The sequence below is a fragment of the Anas platyrhynchos genome, chromosome 27 (assembly GCF_047663525.1).
Source record: "Anas platyrhynchos isolate ZD024472 breed Pekin duck chromosome 27, IASCAAS_PekinDuck_T2T, whole genome shotgun sequence".
Lineage (NCBI taxonomy): Eukaryota > Metazoa > Chordata > Aves > Anseriformes > Anatidae > Anas > Anas platyrhynchos.
In genome coordinates, this window is record NC_092613.1 from 3833647 (window position 1) to 3853261 (window position 19615).

Below are 19615 nucleotides of genomic sequence, written 5' to 3' on the forward strand. Positions count from 1 at the left end.
CCTGGGTATCTGCGAGCAGAGGCCGACCCCCAGCTCCCCACAGCTTCCTTTCGGGTAGCCAGCTCTGGAGTTTCCCTTCAGCCCCCTCTGTCCTTTCCCCATCCAGCCCCGAGGGCCTGGTGGCAGCATCCAGCAAGAGGCTGGGCTGTGCTGCAAGGGCTGAGGGAGGTCTGGATAAAGCCCTTCAGGTGCGTTGTGTCGGCCACATTCAGCACCAACCTCACTGCACAAGAATGAGCCAAGACAACTGATGACTCAATCCTTTCACCGCTGAAGCAGAGTGTTTGTGTTTTATTTTTTTTATAGTCATTGCAGTTTGTGGGCAAGAAATATGCAAGACCGTGAACAACATTCAGTAAATAATCGGGTCTTCCCAAATCCACTTCAGGCCAAGTAAAATATGCAATTGGGCCAGATGACTTAAATTTTCCGGCGATAAATTGCTGCAATTTACCAGCTGTATGCAATAAAATACAAGTGAAGGGGTCTCCCTTGAGATCTGATATTTAAACCTGTGGAAATAATGGCTCTTTTGAAAACACACAGCCCTAAACAAAAGATAACATAACATCAGGATGCTCTGGAAGTGCAAAAAAGACGGACAACAAGTGAGCGTTACTTAGACAACTTTATTTGTATCCCCAGTCCCCAATAACTGGGTTCTGTACCTCTATTCCTTGTGTAAGGACTTTTCATACAAGTTTCCTACACCATGCAGGAAGGAATTATATTTGTTCCATAATAAAATCTGTCAACAAAAGCTGTAAACATTGTATCAAGTTTTTGTTATCGTCTCCTCCAAACACATACACAATATTTGTATCAAAGAATTTCTAGGTGAACTTTAAAGTCTAGTCCCTGATTTTATTATTATTTTTTTTTAATTAGGAGCTTAAGTACCTTGATGTGAATGTTTTTTGTGACTAGTATCTGACAGGATCATCACATTCCCATACGTCAGCCCCCAAGGAGCTTCTTGCCTAGAAAGTTTAGGAAACATGCCCTGTTATGTCCTGCAGGGATATTAAACCTTTGCAAGGTCCAGTTCTTGGTCTGAGGAACACCTGCTTTTACACCTTAAGCAGTACAGAACCAGGAGCTCTGCGTCTGGTACATTTGTGTTTCAACAAAGCACCAAATACCCGCGCTGTATGGAAAATGACTTGCAAGAACAGTCTTGCAGCGCTGGGCACGTGGAGTGTGAATGTCAGGGTGTGCATTTTTCTTCCACTTGTGTCTGTGAGTGTGTTCGGCCCGTAGCACTGAGCGTGAGATGAGAGTAATGCTGCAATCTGTTAAGACCTGCCAGCTCATTTTAATAGTCTCACTCAAATGCACAACATCTTCTTAGCCTGCTTGGCTTTGTGAGTGTGGTGGAGGTGAGCAGGTCCTATTTTATCATTAAGACTCTTTCAAGTAATGCTTTCTTTTGACTCGCAAATAAATCAAGGACAGCAGTAAAACAAGAAAGGAAAATAAATCTTCTGATTGATTGCAGACAGAACAGATTCTTTCAGCTCTTTGCTTTTTACGCTTCAGTTCAGTAATGGCACGTAGCAGTTTTTCCTAGCAAGCTGTCCATGCTCTCATTCCAAACCGTGCACGTGACATTCAGCAGCTGTGAGGGTCCCATACAACTGACCCAATGCAATACTTCTCAGGGATATCGGTCACTAGTAAATTCAGGCTATTTCACAGAATTCGTCATTTTCCTTCCAAGATGTTCTGAAGAATTTTGATGAGGTTCTCCAAGCCAAAAATATAGCCATGGTCTGGCCCGTCATAAGTGGTGTGGTTGCATTTGGAGCCTTTAAAAGTGGTGTGGGCAAAGTCTATCATGCGGACGTCCACTCTGGCGTGATTGGTGCCATGTGTTGTGGTGCAGTTTGTTTTTTGGAAGTGCCCCTGGAGGTGATTATCCAAGGGTGCTGTGTTCTCCTTGTGCTCCAGTCCATCATAAATGATGAGAAGTGAGCTGGAGTAGAACCTGTAAGAGCTTTGCTTCCTGATGACAGACAGCAGAGCTTTTAGCTGCAGGATGATGGGCTCCAGGACGTCTGTTCTGAGGTGGTTACCATTGCACAGGAACTGGCGCAAGGCTTGCCTGAATCCTTCAGGTGAGAGTTTCCTCCCGTAATATTTATCCTTGCAGAGAAAATGGCCAGTGTCCACTTGGTAGACCTTGAGGAAAGAGAGCAACAATCCAGATTCAGTGGATGTCTTATTGTCGCGTGTGTGTGTGTGTGGTGTGTCCCCACCAGTGTTCTGGCTTTTGCCCTTATCTAAAAATTTCAGTCCAAAGCTGAGACTCAGATCCTCTGCAGTTGAACAATACTGGCAGTGTACTGCAGGCTTCTCACTGAATCCCACCTCCTGCCTTTTCTGGAGATTTAAACTCTTCAATTTAAGCCACTGGTGCAGATTCTTCTTGTGCTTCTATAAATTACCCCTTTGTAAATCCTGTATAGCTCTAAGTCATAGCCACATCATTACTGATTTATAGCATTTTCCCTCTGGCTATGTCAGGAGTTTGCAGTAGTACAGGAACACCCCAGCTTTGTTCCTTCTCTTAGTACAGGTAGCAATAATCTTGTTTTCTTAAACAGAGGGACAAGGTACAGACAGAAATCTTTATGTATGTGAGGCAGTGGTAATACAGAATAAGAACTGGAAGCGTGAATTCAGAATTAGCTCACATACCAGCTGTAACTTAAAGGCTAATCTGCTCAGCAGAAGGATGTCAGAGACCAGAAAGAGACATAGTTTTTGACACTGTTTACACTGCAGTGTATGTGCTTTATAATCATCATTGTCATAATTATCCTTCAGGCAGAGCAGAACAACATTTTGAAACCTGCTGGAGAACTGTGAGTGAATCAAATGTGTAGCTTCCATTTCTAGCAGGGAGGGCAGTGATTTTAATCAAGAGGAACCATAATATTTAGCACAAAAGCAACCCCTCGCTCTTGCAGCAATCAGACGAGACAGCTCAGCAAAGGCATGAGTGGATGGAGCAAGTGATGCTTTCTGTTTTTTTTTTGTTTGTTTGTTTTGTTTTGTTTTGTTTTGTGCAGCAGCCAGGAGCTGAGCACAAGAGGAGAATCTGTGCTCATGTACAGGCAGATTCTCAGCTTGAAGGTAATAAAAATCTCCAGAAGTCAAACAGGTATGGGAAAAAGGTTCCCCTCTGCGTGCCATATTCTGTACTCTTCCCTAAGCATCTGCCCTGTCTGAGGATAGGATGCACAAATTGAGTGGCTTGCTCTTACAGCCTCTATTTGGTGGGAGACAAGAAGGAATTTACTTCAGTTTACACCAAGGGAAAGAATCCCTTTGGATTTCCAGCTTGGTTTCAAGCTGCATGTCAGGCAGGCATCAGAAGGACCGGGGTCTTACCTGCATCCCACAGATGCGAACACCCAGAGAGGCAGAGGTGCTCTGTTCACACTTCTTGATGTGACGCGCTTTCTTCTCCTCTGAGGCGTCATCTCCGTGCTGCCGGGTGCCCATCTTTAAGTCCAGGATGCAGGGGTAGCTGTATTTTGATACCACATTCTCAAGCAATAGAAATTCTGGGCATGAGTTAAGGGAAACCCAATACTTTTAAATTCTAATTGAAAGAGGTCTTAAATCAGAGCAACTGCTGACGCTTTCCATAATAGCTCACAACTGTAATGAGTCTTTCTGAGCCAATTTTACCAACATGTCATTGCTATGGGCCCCTTGCTGCCAATTGCAGTTAATTTACTGTAGTACAGTCCTACCAATTAAAGCACCAACAGCTCCATTCTCTAGTGACACCGTAGCCCTGGGCTGTCAATCCAACACCTTGCCTCAGTGCTGTCCTCACCCCAGTGGGTGTGGGGGAAGTTGTTAAACTGTATTACTCACATGACTGGTGGGTAATGGAGTGTAATAGGAAAATAAAAGGCGAGGCGGCTGCTAATTCCTTTATAGTTGTGTTTTTAAATGTATGCCAAGGGGATCTTTGACTTAAGCTTGAATACACCCTTATGGGAAATATTTTTTTTCTTTTTTTCTTTTCTTTTTTTTTTTTTTTTTTTTTTTAAGATAGTGGGAGAAGAGAGCAGCTATATTCTTTTGTTTTTTGTTTGTTTGTTTGTTTGTTTTTGCACAGCAGCTGGACAGAGAAGGGATGCATACCACTGCAATAAAACATACATTGCTCATGAGCTGATATTTGTAGCAAAGGCTGCGATGGAGGAGAGAGAAGAGAAAGGATACGGTGAAGTTTGTTCTCATTATACTTGGAGGACATGCGGTTCAGGTGCTGCCTGTGACAGTGCAGTCCCCAGGGGTTGTAGCTTTTTCTTTCTGGCTGGTTTCCGTTTGCATCTTCCAAAAGTGGATCTGTGTGGTACTGAAGGTCTGTCCTCAATAGCATCTTCCCTGGGCAGCTAGTCAAAGCACACAAAAGAACACGCTCGGTTTATAAGCTCCAGAAGAGAATATTCCCTCCCCTCCTCTTTTGTAGAGCCTCAAACTTGATAAGGGAAATTTTCAGGGACTCTCAAAGGAAACATATTCATCATGTCCAAACTGCAGAGATCTTTTGTTACTCTGTAAAAGTAATTTTCAGAAAGCCAGCTATTGCTGGATGCCAATATTTTCTTTCATTATAATTTCAAAGTGTGCTTGGCTTCTGTGAAAAGCACCATTCATGGTGTCAATGACCAGGAATCTCTATCTACCTAACAGGCACAACACAGGCAAATTGTCCAACAATAGGAATGATTCTCAGTTTCCACAGGCTGGCTTTGAGGAGGGAAGTGAGGGAGCAAAAAGGATATTTGTTCTCCTTGTACGGACATTTGCTGGCCCCAAAGCCCTAACTCCATTCACACCGAGGGCAGCGGTTTCACGGTAGCAATATTACACCCTTCAGTCATAGCTGACCGAGGTCTTTTCTGAAGCAATTTGACATGAAAGATGTCTTGTGGAAAGCCTCTGCAGGTCCTGAGGTCGGGGCGTGCTTGCGAGCACCGTGATGCCTTTCAGAGACAGCTCTCCCTGGGGATGAGGACAGGATTGAACCAACCTCGAGTGTGGCTACCGACCTGGCTGGCTACCAGAGAGGGGCACTACGTGCTCGGTGTGCTTGGTGGCTCTTCTCATGGGGCCTCTCCTCCTTTTAGAGCTGGCTGCACTTGGAGGAAACAGGCTTAAAGCAGAGTATGAGGCATGAAATCGAGCACCTCAGCCATAGCCAAATCTGCCCTGCTCCCTCTGTGGGTGAACAGTGAAGCCAGCAGGCTGGACCTTGCTTTTGTTCTCTAAGCCTGGACCTTGCCTTAAACCAGGAGCTTTGCCACCAAAACCATCCCGGTTAAACCCCCCCGAGACCGGGACGGCTCCAGCTGCCAAACAGCAGGCCAGGGCCCGGAGAAATCTGCAGGGAGCCTCCTGCCCGTGGCAAACCCTCACCTGTCTTTGAAGGTCTTGGTGATCTGCGTGTGACACCTCTTGACGAGCGTGTGCTCGCTGCCGGTGCCGGTGCTGGCAGCCCACTTGCACTTGTGCCATATCGTCACCGCCGAGTCGCCGATGGCGTGGTCCAGCCGGCCGCAGCTCTCCGCCTGCAGGCCGGGGCTGGCGAGCAGGGTCAGGTTGCCGAGGCTGTCCTTTTTGAGGTGCACAGAAATGACACCTGCAGGAAAGGAGGAAAAGCAAAGCAGAGTGAGGTTAACCCCTGGGTTAACCTACAGGCTCAGCACCAGCGGCACAGCTGCCCCCTCGTGTCTTAGTGGTCCCTCACACTGATCCCGGCCTGGTTTGAGGCCCATTAAACACCATTAGCCTGAGACCCTTGGAAAACAGCCACAGGCTTTTCTAGCGTTCCTTCCCCTCCTTCTGTGGGCTCTGCTTGAAAGCTGTCTCCTCCGAACACCATGTTCCCTCCTTCTCCATTCCTCCAGGCTCTGTTACGCAGCAAGTGACCCAGCAAAGACCCCTGCGTTGGCCCAGGAGCTCCTGCCTTATTTATGACGAGGGATTAAGGTCTCACTTCTGAGCGCAGGGCAAGGTGGAAATGCTCTTCATTGGTAGAAAGCAAAGGGAGGGTTGGGGAACGGGAATTTTCCAAAGACGACCAGCGTGCCAACTGCTTCTTTTAACTGGAGAGCCCCCAGGAACAAGGGCAGAGGCACACATAGGGGCTGGCAACACTGCCTGCGTACGTGATGGCCACACATTGTCGTGGATGTGTCCTTCCCCCAGCACCAGGACCCCAGTGGCAGGATGATGGGAGGGACTGGACCCTCACGTGCTCCAGAGGAGGAATGCAGACATGAGCACCGATTATTTCTTTCCGCTCTAAGTGCTTAAAACACCATCGTATGTTTTCGGATTGTAATTTTCCCTGACTCTAATGGGAAGCACAGGGCTCAAATGCCATTCAGCCCATCACACGTATTTAGCCCAGTCTCTGCCCATCCCTGGCATTGGGACTGCTGCCTCCGCGTGTCAAATAACAGAGCAGGAATGGCCGTGGCTGGCGTTCCAGACGGCTCTGACCTTTCTGGGAAAGGCTGATAACAGCAGTCCTTCTCTCAGGGCAGCGCTGCTCCTGCAGCCCTCTGTCAGGGCTGTCCGAGCCTCTCGAGGCAGCGCAGGCATTTTTAGAGCATCGCCCTTTCGGTCTCAGAGGGGATGCCAGCCGCGTGAATCATCAGCGGCAGCACCCCGCTGCTTTCAAGTCTGGCAGCAGCAAGGCAGATCCAAAAGAGGACGGTCTGGGCTGTTGGACCAACAAAACTCATCGCTGGAAAGAGCCCCCGTTAGCAACACACGGGGCTGGGGCTGTGCCAGCCGTCTCCCGGGTGTCCTCGCTTGGTCTGCTCCTCGTTGCGGGGAGATGCATTTCTGCAGCTTACCACCGAGGCAGCTCTCTTCTCCCAAACAAATTTGCCAAATAAATATGCAAACTGCCTCCTCTCCGTTTAAAGTGAGATTACGGAGAGTAAACACAGACACAGGGGTTTGCCCTCCCTGCCTGTGCTTTGGGTTTTGCCAACCCAGGGAAGATTTGCAGGTCTGCAGCCACCAGCCACCTCCGTGCGACTTGTGGTGGTCCTGAGCCTCACATCCCTGCGGGTCCCACTGTGCCCTCGTGTCCCCTGTATGGCCCCCGTTTAGGTACTTTGCCCCAGGTGCAGCCCACAACCACTTCTGTTCCCTTTTGCCATAAAAAATCAGCATTAATCCTAACTGTGTGCCACAGCAGGCTGGGCTAAATCCACTAACTTTGTGTTGAAATGAGTGAGGAACATACGCAGGCTGCTCTGCCCAGGGGAGACAGGGGCTGGAAACCCCTGTGGGGTTCTTTCTGTGGGGCTAGAAACCTTAATTAGGGGGTGAGTGATATTTTTAGCTATCTCAATCCTTTGCTCATGGTGCTCATGAGCAGTAGGAGCTTGGGAGCTACGTCTTCCTCAGGCTCCAACATCACCCGCATGATCTCTAGCAGTGTCCCGTTTGTAAAATCCATATTACAGATTACCAAGAGCAAGTGAAATTCCTGTCAGCTCAGATGTTTGCTTTGAATTTTCAGGGCAGGTGGACATGAAAAAAGCCAACTTTTTTTTTTTTTTTTTTTTGCTGGAATCAAAACCCTTTTATCTTTAAGAAGACAGTGAGGGGGGAACGGAGTCCTTGATTCTAAAAATCTAATTCTCAAATCTAGCACTACGCCTCAGTTCTGGCACTACAGCAGCCTGTAACCTTAAAAACTGTCCCAATTACATATCTGCAAGTCAATGGAGCTGTGCTGATTTACATAGTGCTGACAATCTGGCCCTAAAAATGTTATATATAGCATGAAACTAAGAGTTCTTAAATATCTTACATTAATATGAAAATTAATGGGGAGATTTTCAAAGGCAAGAACAAGCAGTTAAACTGCAAGGGAACGTGATCATCTCACCTCCTTCCCCCTGAACACCGCTTCATAAACCTGCATCCCAGCCTTACAATTACTTTTGTTTCCCGATGTATTTCCTTATGGGATGGCTGGTTTTTGCATATGTCCTGCAAGTGACCTCTGTGTGCAAAACAAATACAATGCTGCCAACCATCTCCTTTATTGCTACGAGAAAACATCTGTCTGGGAGCAAAGATGGGCTTGGGAGCAAAGACGTACTCAGGTGCTTGCCTTTGTTTGCTTTTCAGTGCCACCACCAATGCAATCCCACTCACTGGGAGCCCAGCAGCGGGTATTTCTGGTGCCATCACCATGCTGGTGGCACCCCAGGGACCCTCAGGAGCTCCAACCTTGTATCCAAACCCCCCTGCAAGCTCTGTATGGGGCGGGAGGAAGTTTGGAAGGGGCTGGTGTGGGAAAGCCAGCCTCAAGGTCACCGACCTGCCCCAAAGGGTTAAGTGAGCAGTGGATGTTTTTGAAGCAGCCAACTGGGTGTAGGATTTGAATGATGACATTTGAGCAGTGCTGCACATAATGTCATCATTACATAATGATCCCTGAGCCCCCCCCCCCACCTAAGAATAGAGATGAGGAGCGTGGACACGTGTGAGCGGGTGATGAAGACCTCAGGATTATTCCCCCTGGTGCTGATCTGCCTCGTGGGAAAACGTCCCACCTCTTTAATTTACCCAGCTTTCAGGGCTGGGACGGTTACAAGCAGGAAAAAAAATGAGTCTGCCCAATGCCAAATTGGAGGAGAATTGCTATTTAATTACCCCTCATTGCAAAACTCACTGGGACTTGCAATAGAAAAGAAAAAGATGACAAAAAGGGATTAATAACCGGGCCACCCCTGAACTGATAAGCTGGGACTGCTTAATGTCTTTATTAGAGAGACAGAGCAGGGCTCAGCTCTCCAGCACTAAACCCTGGCTCCTGCTAAAGGAAATTGCTTAGAGGAGGACTTGTTTTCTTTCTTAAGCATCTTTTTAATATTGTCCCATAAATCTACAGAGGCTCCTGACTTTCTGGAGAAGGGGGAAATTGGATTGGAAGTGCATCAAGACCTCAGCTGACACTTTGAGCTCCTTTCCGTAACGCTGAAGGACCAAAAGATATTTTAAGTTTTTAGGTGACAGCTGAGCTTCTCGCCTCTCACAAAAATCCAGGGTCAGGAGCTTTACGAGCAGCACAAGTCTGGCAGTAAAGGCAAAAATAGTGAGGGAATAAGGAAGGGAGGGAGGAAAGATATCTTTAAAAAAATAATAAAATAAAATGAAAACTTGCTAGGACCCTCACGGACACCCAGTGCTGGGTTTCTGTAGCTAAAGCTGAGAGAGCGGGGTTTGATTTTTAGAAGCTAAGAGGTTCTTGCCTCTGGTTTTCTAGGGATCCGTGCTCACAGAGCACTGTAGCAGGGCTTGGCTCAGGTGGAGCAGCCGTCCAAACAGATGTTTAATACAGCCCTGTGCTGTTTTTTTCCAGGCTTGGTATTTCATGCTGGCCCCAAGGACCACCTCTCCCCCAGCTCATGCTGGTGCCAGCCCTGACCCTTTCCTTACCCTCACCAATTCTCTGCCTCTGGCCCAAAACTTCACCTCCTCAAAACCAAGGGGTGTGGGGCAAAGGCAAAACCCCTGAACCCTGCTCCTGGCACAAAACCCTTTCTTCTCACTCTATTTCAGAGCAGCATCTCAGCTCCCAGGGTTATTGTATGGGGCCAGCTGTTGTGTGATCCCAAGGGCACGGGCAGCTCCCGCAGCATCACAATAGCAAAAGGTCAGGGCAGCACCGAGCAGGAGCGGGCCAGCTTCTTAATTGGGGTTAATGAAATGTTAACTGCATGGAAAAAGCAGTCTATTTGAGGGCTAGCACCCACAAGGAATGAAAGGTAGCCTGGGCAGGCAGGCCGCTTCGACTTGTCTTGCAGGTCAAAGCCACTTCAGAAATACATGTATGTGGTGCTTCTGCCTGGCCACAGCTCCTCTGCATCTGGGCAGCACAGCAGCACGGGGTGGTTTGGAGATCCCCAGCTGCTAAATAACCTGGCAGTGTTCATACAGTGTGTGTGACTTGTCAGATCCTGGTTTGGAGAAGTCTCTCCTACCACCACTCACACGGCGTCACACCAACCCATCCAGGGCCACGGCCAGCAAAGTCCTCAAAGCCAGGCTGGGAAAAGCCAGCCTCACAGACCTGCTTCTGTGCACACATCCTCACTGAGCAAAACCCGATCTGCACAAACAAAGGGGCTTCCCATCCCCAACCGAGCCATCCCTCCCATGCTGCCACCCCTCCAGCCTTGAACCCACGCTCAGGGCTTGTCCTGGTGGCACCCCCATTACCCATTTCCCACGCGCGGGGTCGCACCTTTGTACTGGGGCGTGAACTGCCGCATGGCCAGGGGCAGCGACTCGTAGAAGCTCAGCTCCTGCGAGACCAGGGGCTTGCAGACCGTGTGCTCGTCGTACTTCATCATGCTCATGTGGCCGCCCACCTGGTGGACGAAAGGCTCCAGGAGGACCACCTTCCTGCCCTCGCTCTGCCCCACCATGCTGCTGCTCGGCGCAGGGCTCGCTCCCGGTCAGTGGCAGCGGAGGGGTGACGGGTTTTGGGACATGCTGCGCTGGGCCACCTCACACCGGCTCCGGGCTCTCACCCCGTGTGGCTTCTCAGTGTGGCGCTGACTGTGCCTGCAAACAGAGGATGAAAGGGACAGCATGAGAAGGGGGGGACGAGCCACCACGAAGCCTCCGCCTGCAGTGGCATCGGCAGGGCTGGGAGCGCTGCCTGGCCTCGCACAGCCCCGGGTACTGGCCGGGAGCCCCGGTGTGACACGTGGAGTCCAGGAAAGACCCGATTTAGACCTGTTGCGGGTAAAAGATGCAGAGGGGGACGAAGGAGAGGAGCTATCAAATTAATGCGGTGGCCTCATCGAACCAGCTGGATCAGGGCATTCCTTGGACCAGGAATGCCGGGTTATTAATACGCTGTATAATACCACCCCTGCTGTGAAACAATCTCAGTTTGCCTTATGAGACAGTGTTAATGCTGGTCGTAGTCTTTCCCCAGGCTAGGACATTGCTCGCGAATGAGGTTTATTAATAAAGCCTCTGTGAGCTGCTGTCCTTGGGCAGCTCCCTGCCTCTCAGCACTGCCGGTGGGGTTAGCGACATTTTCTACACCTTCTAGAGAAATGTGAGGCTGGGACATTCCCTGCCATGTAACACCTGAGGGCCACCGGGAGCATTTCCTGTGCTGTGCTCATACACACAATGTGAGGATGTGTCAAAGCAGCACCCGCACGGCTCCCACCCAAGCTGCAGCTCCCTCGGCCCCTCCACGCTGCCAGGATTTGCTTCCCAGTTCCAGCCCCAGACAGAAATCCATCCATGGCTGAGGCAGGAACGAGTTGCTGGTGTAAATAAGGTAGGAAGAGCACCAACACATCCCAGCAGCAGCACCCTGGCTTCTCCTGCAAGCGCCCAGCAAACCCTCTCCCTTCTTCACTTTAATTCTTTGCAAGGATGCTCCTGCTCTGGTGGACATCGGGCAGGGGAATCCTGCAGCCATTGAGGAAGATAAAAAGGAAGATGAAATATTTACACTGAGGAAGCATCAGGCTCCATGCCACCAAGGCAGTAAAATCAGAGGAAGATACTCCAGACCCCAAACTACAAGTGATGGAAAAAAATAACATATATTGTTGTTCTTTTGAGGGCCAGTTCGTATTCCTACAGCCCTCCAAAAGCAGCGTGCAAAGCCCTGGCTGGCCTGCCCCTGCTAACGTGGGTGACTTTCTCCTTATCTCTCCAGCCTGGGACCTCTGGCATCCCAGTTCTGCTAGAAGAAGCTCAGTGCAGTAGAGGATAACATCTTTGGAAGGTCCATTTCCCCACACCAAAGCTTGCACAGCTGGGTGGGCGCGACACCACCTCTGCCACCCCGCGGCCGGTGCCGTCACCCTCTCCATAGCCAAGGGACACGAGGGTGGCACACGGAGCCACTGCTCTCAGATGCTGGTGGCCAAGGGGGGGCGGCATAAACCTGCAGGTGCCCCATGGCAGGGCACCCGCTCCCTCTGGGTCTCTTCCCTCCTGCACCTGCCAGCTCCGAGCTCCGAGTTGCAGCGCGTTCCTCGCCCCGTCACAAAGAGCCGAAGCTCCGACGCTTGCATTTCTCCTTCTCCCCCCTCCTGCTGTAATTAAACCCCTGAGCAAGCAGGCTCTCCACGCAGGTGCCCGCTTTGTTTTTCGCCTGGAGGAGTGAGATGAAGTGGGTTGGAGGCACAGGAGGAGAAGAAACCCTCCTACCTGCAAAGCTCGCTCCTTCAGCATCCCCCAAGGTGGTTTGTTTTATTTTTTTTTTCCTCCCTCTTCTCTATTCTTTCGTCACTGCACACTTCAGAAAGGAATTTCTACTCTACAATTACCAGCCTGCACCAGCTTGAGCGAACAAAGCCAGGCCACTTAGATGAGTGCTTTTCAGCCCAGGAAGAAAGCAGCTCTTCAGAGCCTTTCTAGAAGTTAATAAAAGCATTTAGCATTTTGTTAAGTTGCAACAACTTTTAAAGAGGATTTCTCCCTTGAAAGCTGTAGGTTTGCTGTTGTGTTTCTCTCTTTTTTTTTTTTCCTTTTTTTTTTTTTTTTTTTTTTTTTTTAATCCACTCCCTTAGTTGAAAAAAGGAGAAAAGCAAAAAGCAAGCGCATTTGTCAAAACACCTCTTTGGAGCAGAGAGTGCAACCTGACTTCAATCTGTATTTATTGCTTTAGAGACAGTCCAAGGCTGAAACGCGGCTGACACAACACACAGTGCTGGGAGCCTTGGCATCGCTAAGGGAGTCAGGGAGAAAAAAACACAATTTGATAAGGCTCTTATTGTTTGCTCTTAAGCAAAACTCCAAGCAAGATTTGCACAAGGGAGAGAGGGCTTCTTTTCATTTACTTTTTGTTCTGAAGCAGCTCGTTCATTCCGCGCAGATAAATGTTCCTGCAGACACTCACTGAGCCAGGCTGAGCTCCTCTGAAACAAGACACTTGAAATAATTCACTTCTGCCAGCTCAAGTTATCGTGAATGCCAAAAGATATTTACGTCACTAAAAATACATGGAATTACAGATAAATCTGTATCCTCAGAAATAAAACCAAGGCAACCTTGAATATTTTTTCCTCCAGCTAAAATGAAAAAGTAACCCAGGCACTGCAGATGAAGAAGAGGCAGAAAATTTGGGGGAAGGAAAACATTTCTCTTTACAGGGAACTCCCCTCCCCAGAAAAACCACCCGAGACACGATGACACCTGCAGGGAAGCATCTCCCCGGCTCTCCCCCCGCCGCTGTCAGCGCACGGCAGCTTCCCTCGCGGTGCTCCCAGCACCACACCGCTGGCCTGAGGACGGTTTGCATTTCTGACACTCGTGTGTGTGTGGCCCGAGGACCTGCCAGGCTGTTCCACCCCAGCCAAACCACGGCTCTGCCTTCTGCAATTCGTGGATGGGCTTGGCCAGGACGCGCTTGACCAGGGCTTTTGGGGACATGGCCGGGTGCTGCTCCCCTCTGTGCTGCTCTCAGTTAGGGCCAAATGTCAGAAGAGGCTACGAAGAGCAGTCTATTTACTCCCAACTCTAAGCACAGCCAAAAGAAATCAAGCGGATGAAAATCTCTGAGCTTTAATTAGTGCCTGCTCTGTCCCATCCCGCACAGCTCTGGGCCCGACAGCCGGGGGCAAACAGAGCCCAGCTCCGGGAGGATGCACACACCTCCAGACAGCCCTGCTCACCCAGTGCTGCTCGCAGAAACACTTTGGAATATCAAAAAAGGAGAAATGCCATAAAAATAAGTGCCCTGTCAATAGACCGGGCTCTCAGTGTCTCTGGGCACCTCAAGGAGCGGGGCTGCAAAGCCTTGTTTCAAGCGCTGCAGGGTGCTGCATTTATTATTATTATTATTTATATTATTTTATTATTTGTTTTCCTTAATTAAAAGGCAAGAAAGTAACTTGGCTGTTGATCTGAAGAGACCTGCGTGTCCGTAGCTCTCTCTAGCACGGCTGACCTAGATTCAAAGCCAGCTCCTGCGCCGAGCGCCAGCCCAGCCCTGGAGCAACGCGCGGCGGTGTTTTGCAAATCTAATTGCCCCATTTCTGTTCAGTTTCTGGCCTTGTGCCTCCGAACACCTCAAAGCCTTGGCCGTAAGGAACATCCGACTGCTTCCAGCCCAGCACACATCCTGCCAGGGTCAAAGCAAACTCGGCCTCCCTCAGCTGCTGCAAAACAGCAAAAACTGCTCCCAGCACAGACCCCATCCCGCACGGCCTCCCCTGCCAGCCTCCTGCTCCCTGGTGCAAATGCAGCTAAAATCCCCAAATCTCTCCCCCTGTCACACAGATGGGTTTCCCATTACAGCTCTGGAGTTATTTATAAATACAGCTCCTCTTTCTCCTCTCTGATGGTGCCTGGTTCATCTCAGCCTTTGTGCTGAGGTTGGGTCACCCAGGACAGGGGTGATCCCACAGGGGCTGTGAGCAGACACAGCATCGGTCCTCGATGAATTTCCACTCCACCTTTTCTGCTCTTTCCACAACCGCAGCCACAGCCAGCATCGTGCCGGGAGTGAACAGCTCAGCTCTCGGGGCAGGAGCCCAGCTCGAGCCATAAATCCTGACGTGCAGAAACCCTGAGCTCTTTTATCTTGCATTTCCTTTCTTGAAAGAAAATGACGTTCATAAACTTTACGACCAGTCCCCGCATCCCTCGTGAATAAGATGCAAAGATACAGTTTGCTGCACTGAAGGATTTATTTGGCAGCTCCGTGAAGCATCAGGAGGGAGGGAAAGGAGCCGCGTTATCCTGGATGGAGCGGCCCCAAAAACACCCGGTCCCACTGCTGGGATGGGGTGAGCACAGGGATAGGCACAGGTCGGGTACCCCAGCATCCATAGCAGTAATATTGGGGTTTATTGGCCATAAATCCCCACATTTTAATCACTCCCAGCGCTCACTGCCCTGAGATGGCACCTAAAGGGCTGCCAGTGCTGTGGGACGTGGCACTGGGTCCCGAGGGAGCAGGCACAGCTCACTCAGCCCGTCCTAGCCCTGCCACCCCATGCTGTGACACGGGGTTCACAGCAGCCTTGCGACCACAGAAAGGATGCACGGGCACAGCCTGAGCTGCTCGGGGCTGCTTCCCCTGTGCGTTCTTAAACCCAAGGTCCTGCAAGCCCATCCTGGCCAGCTCGTACCCATGAAGGGCAGGCTGGGTGGGGACGGCCACGCTGCCTGGGGACACACTGAGTGTGTGTTGGGTCCTTCATCAGCTCCCGAGCTGGGAGCAGCTCTCCCACAAACAGGGGCTGTTTCTGAGAAACTGACCCACACTGGCCGAGCACTGGGGGCTCATCTGGACACACACCGATCCATCTCACCTTGGGGCTCTGACCTGGACGTGCTTTCCCTTACCTTCCAGCCAGGTTTTTTTTAGGAGCTGTGCAAAAGCAGGGACCTGGATCAAAACCGACCTTCACTTCCCCTCGCAGTGCTGCCGACCCTCGCTCCAGCACAGCTCCCGCTGGCTTTGGACCAGCACCGGCACCACCAGGCCCTCAGCACCAAACCCCTCTGCCCCGGCACCAACCCACCCCTTGCTTCCCAGCAGTGCCACGAGCTTGATGGAGAACCCAAAGCCACGATGCTCATTTTTCACCCACCCTGGTTTGCTCCAGAGCTTCCCACCCACCCGGGTGCTGCTCTCCCCGTGCTCCCATCCCTTGCTGCAAGCCACAGCTCTGACTTCCAACAGCCCCCCGTGTGCTCTCCGAAATCGGGCGCTCGGCCACCTTGCCCTTGGCCACCATGAGGTTGCCCTGGCTCTCACCTGATGGCCACCGGCTTCGTGGTTGGTGTCGGCGCTGCCTGGGCTGGGCTCTTGCTGCTGCTCGGTGTTGCTCGAGGATGAGAAATGAGGGAGCTGGGGGGGGAGCCCGCAGACATTTGGGCCATCACCTGACACTGCCGACATTTCTGGCAAGTTCCTGGTATGTCCAGCTGACAGCTGAGGTTTAAAGGGGAAGAAAACAGCCTGGGGTGTTACAGGAAAACAAAGCTGTGTGCGCGAGGGTTAAGGCTTGGGGGAAAGGGGGCTGGTGGGTGCAGCACCCCCACCACGTGTGAGGTTTTCCAGAAATGTGGCCACGCTCCAGCTGTCCTGCAACCAGCTCTGCAGGAAACCAAACGATTGTTGCTTTATTTCAGTGCGTGCAAAGCTCCCCCAGCTTGTGGTGCTGCTGCTTCTCGCCCTTCAGCAGCAGGCTGGGGCCCAGCTGCACCCTGCAGGGAGAGGGCAGGGGCTGGCGCTGAGCCGGGGGCTTCAGCAAGCAAATTCTCCGGCTGTTTGCTATGGGAAATACACCGGGACGGCGCGGGGAAAGATGGGGCAAAGGGGCTGGTATCGCGGTAGGGAGGCAACGGAAGGAGCTGGGATGCTTGGGATAGACTGAACCGATGAGCTAACGGGCCTGGGAAAAGGAAAGGTATTTTTGGAAAGGGGAGGTGGGGGGGGTGAGACCAGGCTGTGCCCGAATCCGTGCAGCAGGTGAGGGCTGAAGCAGCAATGGGGGTGCGGAGCCCGCTGACGCCCGGCCCTGATCCTGCCAACGGCCTCGTGCAGGGAAAATCGACACCCGGCACGCTGGGACCAGCAGGGGAGTGGAAAAGTCCCGGAGAGTTTCCTGCCAGCGCCGCAAGGACAGCGCGTGCCCCCGGCTCCCCAGCACCCCTGGGAACACAAACACCCCCCTGCGGGCACCCTGCCTCCTACGCCTGCTGCTGCCAGCCCGGCGTGTCCCAGCGAGACCCCTTTGGTATTTTTGGGGGACGCACGGCACAGGCAGGCCGGGCATCCCACAGGACGAGGAGGTGCCTGTGCTCGTCCCCCTCCTGTCCCAGGGATAAAATAAAGGGGGGGCACCAGCAAATCCCTGCCAACAAGCGGGGCTGCGATGGGGAGGGCAGCGGGGGGGGGTTGCAGCAAGGTGATGGGAGGTGGGGAAGGAAATCTTGCTGCTGAGCTAATGATCGATGGACGTGGTAACGCTCGCTAACTGGTGGGGAGAAAACAGGATCACGGAGGCCGGAGGGATCGAACTGACAGTCGGGGGCAGAGGCCGAGATTAAAGGCGAGGATAAAACACAGCCCCTGATTCCCTGCTGCCTGAGTCCTGACTTCACTCTGCTTTATGCTGCTGTATTAGCTCGGGAAAGTGCCTTAAAACAAAGAGAAAAAATCCAAAGAAAATAAAAAAAAGCTTGATTTCGGCAGGAAAAAAGCCCGTGCAGGCACTCTGTGAATCCAGCCAGTGGTGCATCCCTGCCAACAGGCTTCTTTTTTTTTTACCCCCTCTGTGCCCTCACTACAAAAGGTTCAAGAACTTTTTGCCAGGTGCTTGTGCAGCCCCGTACCTGGCTGCCTTCTGCCGAGGGGTGTGAGGCTTCCCCCAGCCGTGCTTCAGCTCTGCTCAGCCTCACCTGCACCGTGACAGCCCTCGCGCCACGGGAGAGGAGAGGTCGGGTATAAAACACACCGGGATGGGGAAATCACAGCCCCACCGTGCTGGGGAGAAAGCAGCTCGCTGGATGGGGGGGCCACAGCCTCTGCGAGACCTTCACAAGACACCATCTGTAAGGAAACCAGGAGGAATCTCAGCAGCACCCGATAAATCAGGGAGTAGGGACTGAAACACGACGATCATCCAGCAGCATCAGCACCAGGAGGCTCCCAAGGAGCCCCGTGGTCCCTACACACATTTGGGGACACGCTGCCCATGGGTTCGGCTCTGGAGCATCCCTCCAACCGCAGCCCTGTTGAAGGATGCGACCTCGCGTGCGGTTTTAAATCTGATCATTATTAAGCCTGCAGGAGGAGGGGAGACCCCTGGGCAACACTCCCCAGCTCAGCGAGAGGCAGGACCGAGCACCCCAAATTGCCCTGCGGCGCCCAGCACGTCTCCAGCAGCCCCTTTCCCCCTCGCAGAAGCCCGCCCTGCTATCATATGCATTTTTAATGCCTGCGCTAATTGCTTCAATCTCATTTTTATGTCAGGCGCACCACTGGGCCGGGAGACAAGACCTCGGCAGCTCTTGCTCTGGTAAAAACAAGCGCACGGAGGACGCTGAGATGGAGCCCGCGAGCGGCTCGGGGCCGCGGCCCCCCGCGCGCTGCCCCCGCCAGCAGCCGGGCTGATTGCCGCTGCCGGGCGGCCGCAGAGCCGCAGAGGCAATTACTCAGCCTCTTGTAAAAAGCAGAGCGCTCTAAGGGGAGAGCGAGCCCGTCTCATATTAAAACTATGCTAATTAGGAACTAATTACGGGCACGGAGATATTATTACCCTTGGCCAGCTTGAAGGCTGCAGCCTCCGTCTGATGGAGACGTTGGTCCCGAATACAACCCACTGCCAGCTCGGGCAGGGACTGGGACAGGGAGGGAATGCCGTTATTAGGGGAGGCCAAACCTCAAGCAAGCCGGCACAGGAGGCTCAGGATCCCTGGGTTCTTGGTACCCTCGGCACCAAAGCCAGGCCTCATCCTGACACAGCTCAGCCAGGACCTTGCTGGAGCCTCAGCTGCTGGCTGGCAAATGCAGGAACCCTCCTCCAGGTGCCCTCACTGCTGGCGCCACCTCTGCGAGCAAACCAGGAGCTCCAGGGGGAGCACAGGGTGTGGGAAACCCCCCTGAACCATTTTTGAGCTGTTTTACATGGAAGCTGCTCAGCTGAACCCTGCGAGCCTTGCTCGCAACTGGTGGCCAGCAGCTCCTGGCCACCCTCAGCGTGTTTTCCTCTGCTGTTGCTGTTTGGACACAGGGAGATGTTTTGGAGTGGAGAAGTAAACAGCCTGAACCCAGCCCTAAGGGAAGTCTCTGTCAACAAAAACAGGGCAGGTGCTTTCCTCCATCAGAGGGCAGGTCGTGGATGCTCCTGCCCTCAGGAGCTGCTGTTCTGCCTGGAGTAGGGGATGGAGGAGCCCAGGGGCTACCAGGGTGCAAAAATCCAGCCCCGTGGACCAGCTGGGAGTCAAACAAGGCTTCCACAACGTTTTGGGGTTTCATCTTGGAGACCCAACTCAAAGACACCCTTGGGCTTTGGGTCAGACCTTACCAGCCTCCCCCAGTGCAGAAGTGCTCACACAAAAATAACTCCTGTCCTTGCCAACTGACGGCGGTGGCCAGGCAGGGCAGAGACCTGGCTCTGTCTGACTGCACCTTACAGGGAGATTCGGTGGGTTAACGTATCCAAAAGCCTTTGGAAACACCTACCTGGAGGCACCTGCCCCAAGTTCAAGGGCCCTTGCTTTAAAGGTTGAACAAAATCACATTGGAAATCCTGGAGAAGGCAGTGGGGAGACAGGGCAGCGCTGGCAGGAGGCACCTTGGGCAGGGCTCCCTGTCTGTGCTTTTTACTTCTCTGGTTCACGTTGATCTTTCCAGGAGAACTGGCGTGGTGCCCTGACTCCGCGTCCCATAAATAAGGCACAGCATCAGCTGTCATGTCAGCAGGAGACAAAACATTTAATGTGAAAGGCTTTAAATGGAAGCAGGAAATGAAAAGATAAAGGGCAAATTTTATTTTAGATTCCTTGTTGGTACATATTTTCCTTTCTGCCAGTGAGGGGATGCGATGGCTTT

At 51.8% G+C, this 19615-nt stretch overlaps 1 protein-coding gene across 2 annotated transcripts; it reads right to left on the reverse strand.

The window, feature by feature from the left end:
* Positions 1–609: 609 nt before the first annotated feature.
* Positions 610–15961, reverse strand: IP6K3 (inositol hexakisphosphate kinase 3). 2 transcript variants are annotated; one of them, XM_021277127.4, is made up of 6 exons: positions 15812–15961; positions 10310–10632; positions 5446–5668; positions 4246–4418; positions 3397–3572; positions 610–2181 (listed from the first exon to the last, which is right to left on the reverse strand). In XM_021277127.4, the coding sequence occupies exons 2-6, from the start codon at positions 10491–10493 to the stop codon at positions 1705–1707; spliced, it is 1233 nt and encodes a 410-aa protein (XP_021132802.4). In that variant the 5' UTR covers positions 10494–10632; positions 15812–15961; the 3' UTR covers positions 610–1704. The 2 variants fall into 2 exon arrangements, with proteins under 2 accessions (XP_021132802.4, XP_021132803.4); XM_021277128.4 differs by lacking the exons at positions 10310–10632; positions 15812–15961 and adding an exon at positions 5777–7168.
* Positions 15962–19615: the final 3654 nt, after the last annotated feature.